We start from the raw sequence: 11,013 nt of genomic DNA on the forward strand, positions 1-11,013 counted from the left end.
CTGCACCAAAATTACCCCACTGTAAAATTAAAAAAAAACACTGAGTGAGCAAACATTGTGAGATAGCTAGTTATAATGGTAATTAAATAATGTTTACTTATGTATAAAAGCCTACATTAAAATCTGTCATAAATTGGTCTCTTCATTAGAAATTAGCCTGCTGATTGCCACCATTGATGGACAAAATGTTTTAATAATATTAAAAATATCTGTATGACATTATATTCTGCAGTTCTTCCCTGCTGTACCGAATATCTATACTTTTCAAATGATCATATCGAAGTTAGAAATTCAAATATTGTGATAAAGTTAATTTTGTAGGGTGCCACAAGTTTGTTAAAATTTCCAAAGGGTGCCGCGACTAAAGAAAGGTTGGGAAACACTGCAATAACAGACAGAGAGTTGGGAATCGCTGGCCTGTGTTGTTAGCGGAGGCAGGCGTGCTCGATCAGTGCTGGACTGTGGCATCCCAATGAAATGCGCACGTGACCGCTCTGATGTTTAACGAATCAGGGCGCTCATTGGAAAATCATGTTTTCCCCAAATCAGAACGTCTTGATTGGACCTCACAGGTGACGCCCACAAACAGACAAGGTGGGGTTTAATTATTTAACGTGACAAAAAGATGAAGTTGTCAGACTGAAAATACCGAAAAGATGTTTGAAGTACACAACAGTAGTTCACTTCTAACATCACACATGCACGTTGGGAGTTTTACTAAATTCAAGAAAACTGCTTTTCTTTTCTTTTTTTTATAAAAAAAAAAAAAAAAAAGCATAAATAAAAACAGAAATCACTCTGGAACATATTCAATCAAATTCACTATTTATTAAAACTTCACATGGTCATCACGAGTGAACAAATGTGTTCAGAACAAGCCCGAGAGGCTACATGCGCTTGCAGGTTTGAGGGCGCCTCGGCAGCTCCGAGTTTATAATCCAAATGGAAGCGAAGCCCAGGCGACCCATCCGTGATGCGAGCGGCTATAGCAGCGGAGAGATTGAAAATGCGGATGTCTCTTTGGAAAGAGAAATGAGCGGATCGAGAGAGCTGCGCGCTGACTGGAAGGAGAGCGAGAGAGATGGAGGCGGGGGGAAGTCTCTCAGCTCTGCGGGGACTGGAGCGCCCGTGCCCTGGACCGGCGGCGCAGTGCTGGCTAACATTCAACCCTCCCCTTGTTCCAGCACCAGTTCCACACACAAGCAGCGACAGGTAAGAGCTAACCAGCGCCTCATCCTACCCAGCGTCGGGTAAACAAACCTTGAAAAAAAACACAACCTTAGATGCAACGCAAAAATTCGAAACATTCGGATTTTAGAACGTTCGTGCGCTTCGTTTTTGTAAAGCCGCCTCGTTTAAAATCGCGTTGACTTGGTGCAAGGCACGGTACATTCCGAGGTCGCCTTACCCAAATTTCCCGTCCTGTGACTCGCGGAAAAACATCCTGCGTTTATCTACCACAGTTTAGTTTCCGAATACAACTCCAGGAGCCGCTAACCTCGTTTTTAAGCGCGCTTTGTCGTGTGTGGAGCCCTCGCGGTCGCCTTCATTTCCGAGTCAGGGCTCCATGAGGCTCGTGGAGGGAAGAAGCAGCCGCCTCTGGTTCGCCATCAGGGAGCTCGGTTATCTCACCGTGTGGGCTTGTTTCGCTTGCGCCTGCCGTGAAAGCAAAGTTTGCGATCACATTTGACAGTTTTCCGGGTTATCTGTGTTTGAGGAGCGAACCGGGTGAGTTTAGAGCCGTTCTCTCTCGGTGGAGGAGGTGAACTGGGCTCGCAGCAGCAGCGCATGGAGGGTAGTATGGCGGCTCGAGAACAGTCGTCACGCCAGTGAAGCGTCCTTTCTCTCGGCTGTTGCGTTTTTACATTGTGACTTGGAACTAAATGACACGTTTAGAGACCAGATTGATTCATTTCTAAACGAGTGGATCTCGCTTTTCATAATTGTGCTTCAACCACCGCGTACTTGGTGAAATTAATCGTATATTTCTTTAATTTTTGTTTTTCAAGCCTTTGAAGACCCTGCTGCCATACGGCTGCACAAACCGTGCTCTCACCCCGCATTCCTCATCACTCGAAATCGGGGTAAACCACCGGATTTCTTCACGGTAAGAGAACATTTTAGACGCCGGTTACAAGCTCCTTTTAGCAGCGCATAATAAGGCTTGATTTTAGCCGCGTTTTAGGGTTATTTTTGGCGACTGTCGGTTCAGCTTTCACCAGGGCTTTAGGGGGATTCAATGCTAGTTATAGCCGGCTAGCTCCGGTGTAGGTCAAGTCATAGGTCGGTTTAACAGTGTAACATTTTTTCCCTCATTAAAAACGCATTTTCAGATATCTCTGAGGCTATCATTTGTAGCACTTCCACGCGTGGACACAATGTTGTCGAGTTTATAATTAAATCAATAAAGCGGAGTTTTCAACATCAAACAGCAACAATGATATAATTTAATGAGGTTTTGATATGGAAAACGGTCTTAAGTTTAAACTCATTTTAAATGTACCCTTATAAATACTTAAACACTTCAACTTAGACGTAGTTGAATTCTTCACTCTACATTAGAGCCCCGCTACAAAGCTTTTGTTCATAAATGCGCTTCAAATCCACAAAATCGTTTTCCTGAGCATTTCTATAGTAGGAACGCTCTATTATGCTCAAACAGGTTCTGATTATCATGCCACCCACTTTATTTAGTAACATTTCATGGTGGTGGTAAATGCCCTTCAGCCAGGGTCTATTTTAAAGCTGGACTCTGCTGGCTCGCGCGCCGCCATTACACATTCATCTCAGCGGCGACGCCTCGCCCTGGAAAAGAGTCGTGCCATTTTGTGACTAATTTAGTCTGCGCACTCGTTCGCTAAACGACATCAGATTATGACTAGCCCTCCATACTCGAGCATTTTCAAACAGTCGCTATGCATCTAAGGTGGCGACCCAGAACGCGTCCGTGGCGGAAGCGGAGCCCCGCGCCCCGTCGGTTTGGAGGCAGACTCTGGTGCTGCATGCTGTAGCAGTCACTCATGATGATCCCTGGCTGTGTTTCCCCCTCGCTCTCGACGCAGACCGAAAACAGATCCCGATCCGTGGTCAGCTGGTCCGTCTACAGGCAGCCGCCTGCCTATCGCCCAAAACGCTGCTTCCTCCTGTAGTACCTCCCAGTATCCTCTCGTCCGCCGAAAATATGCTCCAATTTCGCCTCGAAAAGCGCGCAGAGAGCAGGAGAAGCCGCTGCAAGTCTTAGTTGAGTGGACAAAATGGAAGATTAGACGGATTGGCTGCTCTTGCTGGTGTCGACTGCAGAGTTATTTGAGATTTGAAACCGTCACAAGCAATGGGCTCTGTCTCACGATGGAGCGTAAACGCTTAGGGGCGGTGTAATGAACATCAACCATTATGTGTCGGGCTGGATTTTAATTCCACTCTTCAGGCAGCAATTACTGTTCGAGACATTAAAACACCTACACTGCACTCATTAAACTTTTAAGTCAGGGGGAAAAAAGATTTTTCACAATATAAACACTTTTGAGTCATTTGACGCAAAATAATTGATATTTAATTTAAAGCTACTGGAAATAAACTAGTATAGGGTTAAAGCCATGAAAGTATGATTTTCAACTTTTGTAGTCCTTCATATAATTAACCAGTTTTTTTTTTTAGAGTGATTCCAGACAATGAATGGAGAAATGGACTCCTCTGCTAAAGAACCCAGTAAGAAACATGCATCGTTTAGATCTGTGATTTTCTGTTGTTTATGAATATTATTATACATTAAAAAATGGTCATGGATATAGCTTTAATAGGACCATTTTAAAAGAGCATTTTGGTTTCTAAATATCTGTTGAATTGATAGTTCAAGCAGTAGAGCAATGCCAAAATCATTGGTTTGATTCCCAGGGGATGCATTTTCTGATAAAATGTATACCTTGCATGCAAAGTAATAATAAAGTATAAATAATTAGGTTTATACTCCTGGCAATAATCGCCTTGTAAAACAAATTGCTCTTGGCATAAACCTTGCTCCCCACTGCATGTGAACCTGTATTTAACCTTTGTGTGAAATACAAACATCTACCTTTTTCTTAATCTGCGTGAAGATGTGTGCATTGGATCTCAGAAATCATTTTTGCCATAATGTTTTCTTCCAGCTTGGGAGCAGAATGACCTGTTGAAGCTGTTGGATGCCATAAAGGGGAACCTGCCGGAAAAAGATCTGGCCAAGTACAAGACGTCCGAGTCCCATTTGGACTGGGAGAAAGTGGCTTTCAACTCTTACTCTGGGGAGATGTGCAAACAGAAATGGCATGAAGTTTCACGTGAGGTACGCTAGTCAGTGATCAATGAGTTTCAACTGAAACATAAATCAAAAATATGTTAGCTGTTGATCAGTAGATAGGACAATGTTCAATGCCATAGGACAATGATTATGCAGTTATCACATTAATATTCCTGTTCCTCACTCAGATTCGCAAATTCCGCACCCTTACTGAGCTGATCGTGGATGCGCAGGACTACGTCAAAAATCCATACAAAGGAAAGAAGCTGAAGGTAGACAGTCTTATGGTTCTGTGCTGAAAGCTTGGGTTAAAATGACAGTGTTTTCCTATTGCTTGCAACGATAGCAAATACTAACTTTTTGTGTATTTGTCCCCTCTGCAGAAGCACCCAGACTTCCCCAAAAAGCCATTGACACCGTATTTCCGTTTCTTTATGGAGAAGCGTGCCAAGTACGCTAAACTACATCCAGAGATGAGCAACCTAGATCTCACAAAAATCCTGTCCAAAAAATACAAGGAGCTCCCAGAGCGTAAAAAAGTGAGTGCAATAAAATTAAAAGGAAACGTCACTTAGAGTAGTCTGTAACCTTTTTTTAAGAACCACTATAAAAGAAGAATTGATGTGGATGTAAGCAAATGGGAAATGATGTGGGTACTATAATGGTATATTAGCTAAAGGTTTAGGATTCATCTGGTGTATAGTGGATTTCAGATCTGTGGCTGCTCTTTTTTCCCTTTGAAAAGAAGCAAATATTTTCTATTTGGTCTGGATCACCTATTGTTTTGAGTGGTACCTAACTTTCTAGATCGGTCAACAAAGCAGGCATTGTTTTGACTGACCTGTTTGTTATGACTGAACCTTTTGTCAACAGGAGAAATATGTGAAAGACTTTCTCAGAGAAAAGGAGAGTTTCATGCTCCGCATGATGAAGTTCAGGTAAGTGACTTATTGACACTTTACCATCACATTTACATTTTTAAATCATGGCTTTTCTTAAAGCGTTTGTTTGTGCTTCTTAATAGGCAAGATCATCCCGACCTTCTAGAGAACGTTAACAAGAAGTCCAATGTTCCAGAGAAGCCCAAGACGCCCCAGCAACTGTGGTACTTCCATGAGAAGAAGGCCTTTCTCAAAGCACGCCCAGATGTACGCGCTACACACACTCGCACTCATAAATAAATAATGATGCTGGCTTCTTCATATACATGAATGCCGCAAAACACTTTTGTTTTAACCTCTCTAGGCGACTACCAAAGACATCAAGGACAGTGTTGGCAAGCAGTGGCCACAGCTCTCAGACAAGAAGAGGATAAAGTGGATCACAAAGTCTTTGGAGATGTGGGTACTATAATGGTATATTAGCTAAAGGTTTAGGATTCATCTGGTGTATAGTGGATTTCAGATCTGTGGCTGCTCTTTTTTCCCTTTGAAAAGAAGCAAATATTTTCTATTTGGTCTGGATCACCTATTGTTTTGAGTGGTACCTAACTTTCTAGATCGGTCAACAAAGCAGGCATTGTTTTGACTGACCTGTTTGTTATGACTGAACCTTTTGTCAACAGGAGAAATATGTGAAAGACTTTCTCAGAGAAAAGGAGAGTTTCATGCTCCGCATGATGAAGTTCAGGTAAGTGACTTATTGACACTTTACCATCACATTTACATTTTTAAATCATGGCTTTTCTTAAAGCGTTTGTTTGTGTTTCTTAATAGGCAAGATCATCCCGACCTTCTTGAGAACGTTAACAAGAAGTCCAATGTTCCAGAGAAGCCCAAGACGCCCCAGCAACTGTGGTACTTCCATGAGAAGAAGGCCTTTCTCAAAGCACGCCCAGATGTACGCTCTACACACACTCGCACTCATAAATAAATAATGATGCTGGCTTCTTCATATACATGAATGCCGCAAAACACTTTTGTTTTAACCTCTCTAGGCGACTACCAAAGACATCAAGGACAGTGTTGGCAAGCAGTGGCCACAGCTCTCAGACAAGAAGAGGATAAAGTGGATCACAAAGTCTTTGGAGCAGAAGAAACTGTATGAGGTAAAAACGTTTGCATTGTACATGGCATATTTTTGCTATCAGTAGCGGCTTCTTTGTAACATTTGATCTTTCTCGTCCTTGTTTAGGAGAAGATGCGCGAGTTTATCCAGCAGCACCCAGAGATGAACATGACAGAGGAGAACATTGTCAAATCCACTCTGACCAAAGCAGAGAGACAGCTCAAAGACAAGTTTGATGGGCGGCCAGACAAACCGCCTTCGTACGTTTACCTGATAAGAAGTTTTGTTTTCAAATTTTAAATGTTGCACTTCAACGTTAGCTTATTTTATTAGTGATTTCAAAAAATAATAATTTTTTTAATACTTTTAGTATCAATAATTCTTTTTATTTTTAATTTTTTATGAGTTTATATATGGTAAGTGACGTTTTTCATCATCTCTCATTTTGTCTCTCTTTCAGTAATGGTTACTCTATGTTCTGTGCTGAGCTGATGTCCAGTATGAAAGATGTTCCCAGTACAGAGCGTATGGTCATGTGCAGCCAGCGCTGGAAACTCCTCAAACAGAGCGAGAAAGATGCCTACCAAAAGCGCTGTGAGCAGGTTTGTTACACATTGTTTTTTTGTATCCTTCCTTTGTTTGTAACATAAACAAACCAACATGGATACATATGAAAGTTTGTCCATCTTTCATTTTTTTTCTGCTCTACACAGAAAAAGAAAGAATATGAAGTTGAGATGAATCGTTACTTATTAGTAAGTATACTTTTATAACAACAGACTCTTGGCTCTCGGTGCATTTTTTGCACCATTTTCTGTTAGGTTTGCATTTTAAACATGTTGTCTGTGAATCCCAGAGTATCTCAGAGGAGGAACAGCAGAGAATACTGTCAGAACAGAAGATGGGCAGCTTTAAAAAGGGAGGTGGAGGCAGTAGTCCCGCTTCCAAAAAGAAGAGCTCAAAAGCAAAGGTCAGTTCAACAGTCAGTCATTTTTGGGTAATTTAAAGGATTAGTATTTAAGTGAGCTTTAGTCACTAAAACTTCACTTCTTTAATTCCCGTTTCCTCTTCTTTTTTTTTATCCCAACAGTCCAGTACAGAGAAGCCCAAGCCTCCTGTCTCTGCTATGTTTATTTTCTCTGAGGAGAAGCGCCCAAAACTTCAACAGGAAAAGCCTGATCTTTCTGACATGGAGCTCACAAGACTACTGGCCCGCATGTGGAATGAGCTTTCTGACAAGAAGAAGGTAATCATGACACTTCAGTGACCCAGAGATGTTCAGATCCTTCTGTTACTGTGTTAGCCAATTCAATTGTATTCAACTTCTGTAATCTTTCTTGTAGGAAAAGTATAAAAACCTGGAGATGACGCTGAAGGCAGAGTCTGAAAAACAGAGCAAAGAGGACAAAGGGAAACTACCAGAAACGCCCAAAACAGCTCAGGATATCTGGCAACAAAGCGTCATTGGAGACTATCTTGCCCGATTCAAGGTATGGAATCATAATGGCAAAAAAATTCAGTGGAAAGCGCTTGGGTCGGGGTTGGGTTTTTGACTAGAAGTTTCTTTTTCTCACCAGAGTAGCATTTATTTGGTCACAAATACAGTTAAAACCGTAATATGAACAGCATCTATTTGAAATAGAAATCGTTTGTAACATTATAAATGTCTTTATTGTCAATTTTCTGTCACTGCTCTCAAAAACTGAATGGACAACATGGAGCAGTTATTAAAGGGTTACTCCACCCCAAAATTTAAATTTTGTCATTAATCACTTACCCTCATGTTGTTCCAAACCCGTAAAAGCTTTGTTCGTCTTCGGAACACAATTTAAGATATTTTGAATGAAAACCGGGAGGCTTGTGACTGTCCCATTGACTGCCAAGTAAATAACACTCAAGGCCCAGAAAAGGATGAAAGACATCGTCAAAATAGTCCATCTGCCATCAGTGGTTCAATCTGAATTTTATGAAGCGACGAGAATACTTTTTGTACGCAGAGAAAACAAAAATAACGACTTTAACAGTTCGTCGGAGACGAACAAAGCTTTTATGCTGTTCTACTTGTCTGTGTCAGCCGCACCACACTTTTTTTTATGACAGTATATACTGTTATACCACCCAGCACTATATGAAAATAATTTATTATCAAATAATAGATTATCCCCTGATCTCTCCCTCTTCTTTGCTTTCTCAGAATGATCGAGCGAAAGCTCAAAAAGCCATGGAGGCCACCTGGAACACCATGGAGAAGAAAGAAAAGATCATGTGGATCAAGAAGGCTGCAGAGGACCAGAAGAGATATGAAGTGAGTTCAGACATATTCAAACATTTTGTGGCATTAAAGTCAAACTGCCTTGAATAAAGTTACTGATCATATGTCTGCTGTCTGCATTTTATTGTTCCTGACTTTGTGTGTGCAAGATTTCATACCCGTTTTATTGTTCTGTCTTGTGCAGAGAGAGCTGAGTGAGATGCGATCGCCTGCCCCAGTCATCACCCCTGGGAAGAAAATGAAATTTGATGGTGAACCTAAGAAACCGCCCTCGTAAGTTTGTTCTGTGTGTGATGGTTATCTACAAATCTTAAACCTCTACAAGGAAAAAGCTGTTGGTGTGTTTGAGGCAGCTTGTTTGTCTTACCTTCCCACTCTTTTCATTCATGCCCTCTTCACCTGTGACTTCAGGAACGGTTATCAGAAGTTCTCTCAGGAAATGCTGTCAAACGGCGAGCTGAATCATCTGCCCATGAAAGAGCGCATGGGTGAAATCGGAGGCCGCTGGCAGCGGCTCCCTCAGAAAGAGAAGGACCGCTACAAAAGACTGGCAGAAGAGAAACAGAGACAGTACAAAGTGCTGCTCGAGCAGTGGCTTGCGGTACGTATCTTTACTGTTATTTAACCTATTCAACACTAGCACAAATAGCTTAATTATAAAGATCTAATATTACAACGGTAATATTCAATTTTTTCCCCTTCACAGAGTTTATCATCACAAGAGAGAGCTACTTATAAAGAATATAATTCTCTGGTGAGTCATAAATTTGGATCTACTCAGTATTGCAGTCTAACTTGTCAAAATAGACTTGAATTATATACCATAAGATGTTTCTCAAATCAATGTTTATATTTTGTATGTAAAATGGTAGTATTTAATCATTTAAGAAGAAATAAAATATTTAAATTTGGCTCTTCTGTAACGCTCCCTGCCTGTAGTTCTGTCTGTTTAAGGTTTTTTCTTAAACATTTCTGCAGAAACGAAGGAGCACAGCAAAACCAGGTGGCACCGCTGCTAAAGCGAAACCCAAGGCCAAACAATCGGTGAGTTTGATCATACATAGTCTTAAATCACTCTGCATTTATCGGTCACTATGTAAATTTTTAGCAGCATGTAGGCCTACTGATTGATTGTTCTGTATCAATTGTGACCTTGTCCAAAGGAAGAGGAAGAGGATGACGATGATGATGATGATGACGATGATGACGAAGAGAAGGAATCTGAAGACGGATCATCCTCCGATGACGACAGCGATGATGACGATGTAAGGTTCATAGCATGCTGGTCACATTGCTCTTTTAACATGTATATGATATAGGATCAGCCTTTGATTTTGCAATATTGGTTTTGTCATTGATTAGAAATACGGAGAGCAGCAATCGGGTTCCAGAAAAATACTGTTCGTTTTCTCCATAGGGAATTTTTAACGACAACTGATAAACCTTGTCATACTTTGAATGAAAATAATGAAAGATAATCTTTCAAAATTCACTTCCAGAATGAAGAAGACATGGAGAACGAAGAGGTTGAGGATAAAGAGAATAAATCAGAAAGCAGCAGCAGTGCTTCCAGCTCTGACGATTCATCAGCCTCAGACTCAGACTGAGCCCACAGACTGCCAGAAATGCTGTGAACTGAGCCATGAGCCGGGGGTCTGAGCCTGCTCTGCACTGCGCTCTTCTCACCACAGGAGGGGGCTCACCCCGCTGTCACACCTCTCACACACTCTTTCCTGTGCTTCTCTTCTGTTCTGTTCTCCCCTGCACTTCTGCTTTTATTTGTAACTCCCTCAATGAATTGGCTTGGCAGGTTTTAAAGCATTTTAGGCAACGTGTACGAGGATGTATGGTCTAAATTCCTCCCAACACCGAAAAAAGGGTGCAGTGCTCTACTATTGGCTTGTAGTAGTCGTAAAGCGTTATTAGGACGCCCCGTGTTTATATTTTAGAGGACATAGAGAGCACCAGGTGCCATTTTCTTTTCCGTAAATGAGCCAAAGAGTCTCTCTTAGTTTCACAGATTATTTCGGGAGGTACAGGGGACCAAATAATTGCACTCTGAAGAATGTTTGCTTTCTTTTCTTCTGTCTGTACCTCTCCTGTTCTTCCTAATAGCGTTGTTCCTCTCCTTTTCCTGCTCCCTCCATTTTTGCTTTGGTGTTTGTTTTTGCTTTTTCGGTTCAAAAAATTGTGGTATTTTCAGGAACAATGAAGCCATTTTGAATGTCGCCGCATGGCCCCCACTGGTCTCGCACGCGGTTCTTGTTCAGCAGGCGTTTGTGTGCTACCCTTATCTGCTCCTGATGAGGGGTTAAAGGTGAAAATGGACTATTTATTTTTGTCCTGTTTTAGGAATGCTGCCCGTAGCTGTTTCATGACAGCTGACGGGTTTGAGTTCACTGTTCATTCAGATAATAAAACCGACTGATGTTACATAACGAAGAGGACTAGTTTATCAGTT

The 11,013-nt window shown here is 41.5% G+C and overlaps 1 protein-coding gene across 5 annotated transcripts; it reads left to right on the forward strand.

Annotated features, from left to right (window-relative positions):
* The first annotated feature begins 826 nt into the window (after positions 1-826).
* Positions 827-10,985, forward strand: ubtf (upstream binding transcription factor). 5 transcript variants are annotated; one of them, XM_016252468.1, is made up of 23 exons: positions 827-1,212; positions 2,010-2,107; positions 3,658-3,708; positions 4,146-4,318; positions 4,462-4,545; positions 4,657-4,812; positions 5,147-5,211; positions 5,298-5,421; positions 5,519-5,583; positions 6,275-6,320; positions 6,407-6,540; positions 6,741-6,882; positions 6,994-7,035; positions 7,137-7,250; positions 7,371-7,526; positions 7,624-7,770; positions 8,475-8,585; positions 8,737-8,825; positions 8,964-9,153; positions 9,259-9,306; positions 9,531-9,596; positions 9,716-9,817; positions 10,052-10,985. In XM_016252468.1, the coding sequence occupies exons 3-23, from the start codon at positions 3,672-3,674 to the stop codon at positions 10,157-10,159; spliced, it is 2,199 nt and encodes a 732-aa protein (XP_016107954.1). In that variant the 5' UTR covers positions 827-1,212; positions 2,010-2,107; positions 3,658-3,671; the 3' UTR covers positions 10,160-10,985. The 5 variants fall into 5 exon arrangements, with proteins under 5 accessions (XP_016107954.1, XP_016107975.1, XP_016107962.1 ...); XM_016252476.1 differs by lacking the exon at positions 827-1,212 and adding an exon at positions 1,254-1,728; XM_016252489.1 differs by lacking the exon at positions 2,010-2,107.
* Positions 10,986-11,013: the final 28 nt, after the last annotated feature.

This window comes from Sinocyclocheilus grahami, unplaced genomic scaffold, assembly GCF_001515645.1.
Source record: "Sinocyclocheilus grahami isolate Dianchi unplaced genomic scaffold, SAMN03320097.WGS_v1.1 scaffold27.1, whole genome shotgun sequence".
Classification (NCBI taxonomy): Eukaryota; Metazoa; Chordata; class Actinopteri; order Cypriniformes; family Cyprinidae; genus Sinocyclocheilus; species Sinocyclocheilus grahami.

What these genes read in the sequence shown, in the direction of transcription:
- ubtf (XM_016252468.1), top strand. Translation starts at nt 3,672, where the DNA reads ATGAATGGAGAAATGGACTCCTCTGCTAAAGAACCCA. An exon ending in CAGCTCTCAGACAAGAAGAG is followed by an intron (nt 5,584 to 6,274) that starts GATAAAGTGGAT and finishes AGACAAGAAGAG; the next exon opens with GATAAAGTGGATCACAAAGT. An exon ending in ATAAAGAATATAATTCTCTG is followed by an intron (nt 9,307 to 9,530) that starts GTGAGTCATAAA and finishes ACATTTCTGCAG; the next exon opens with AAACGAAGGAGCACAGCAAA.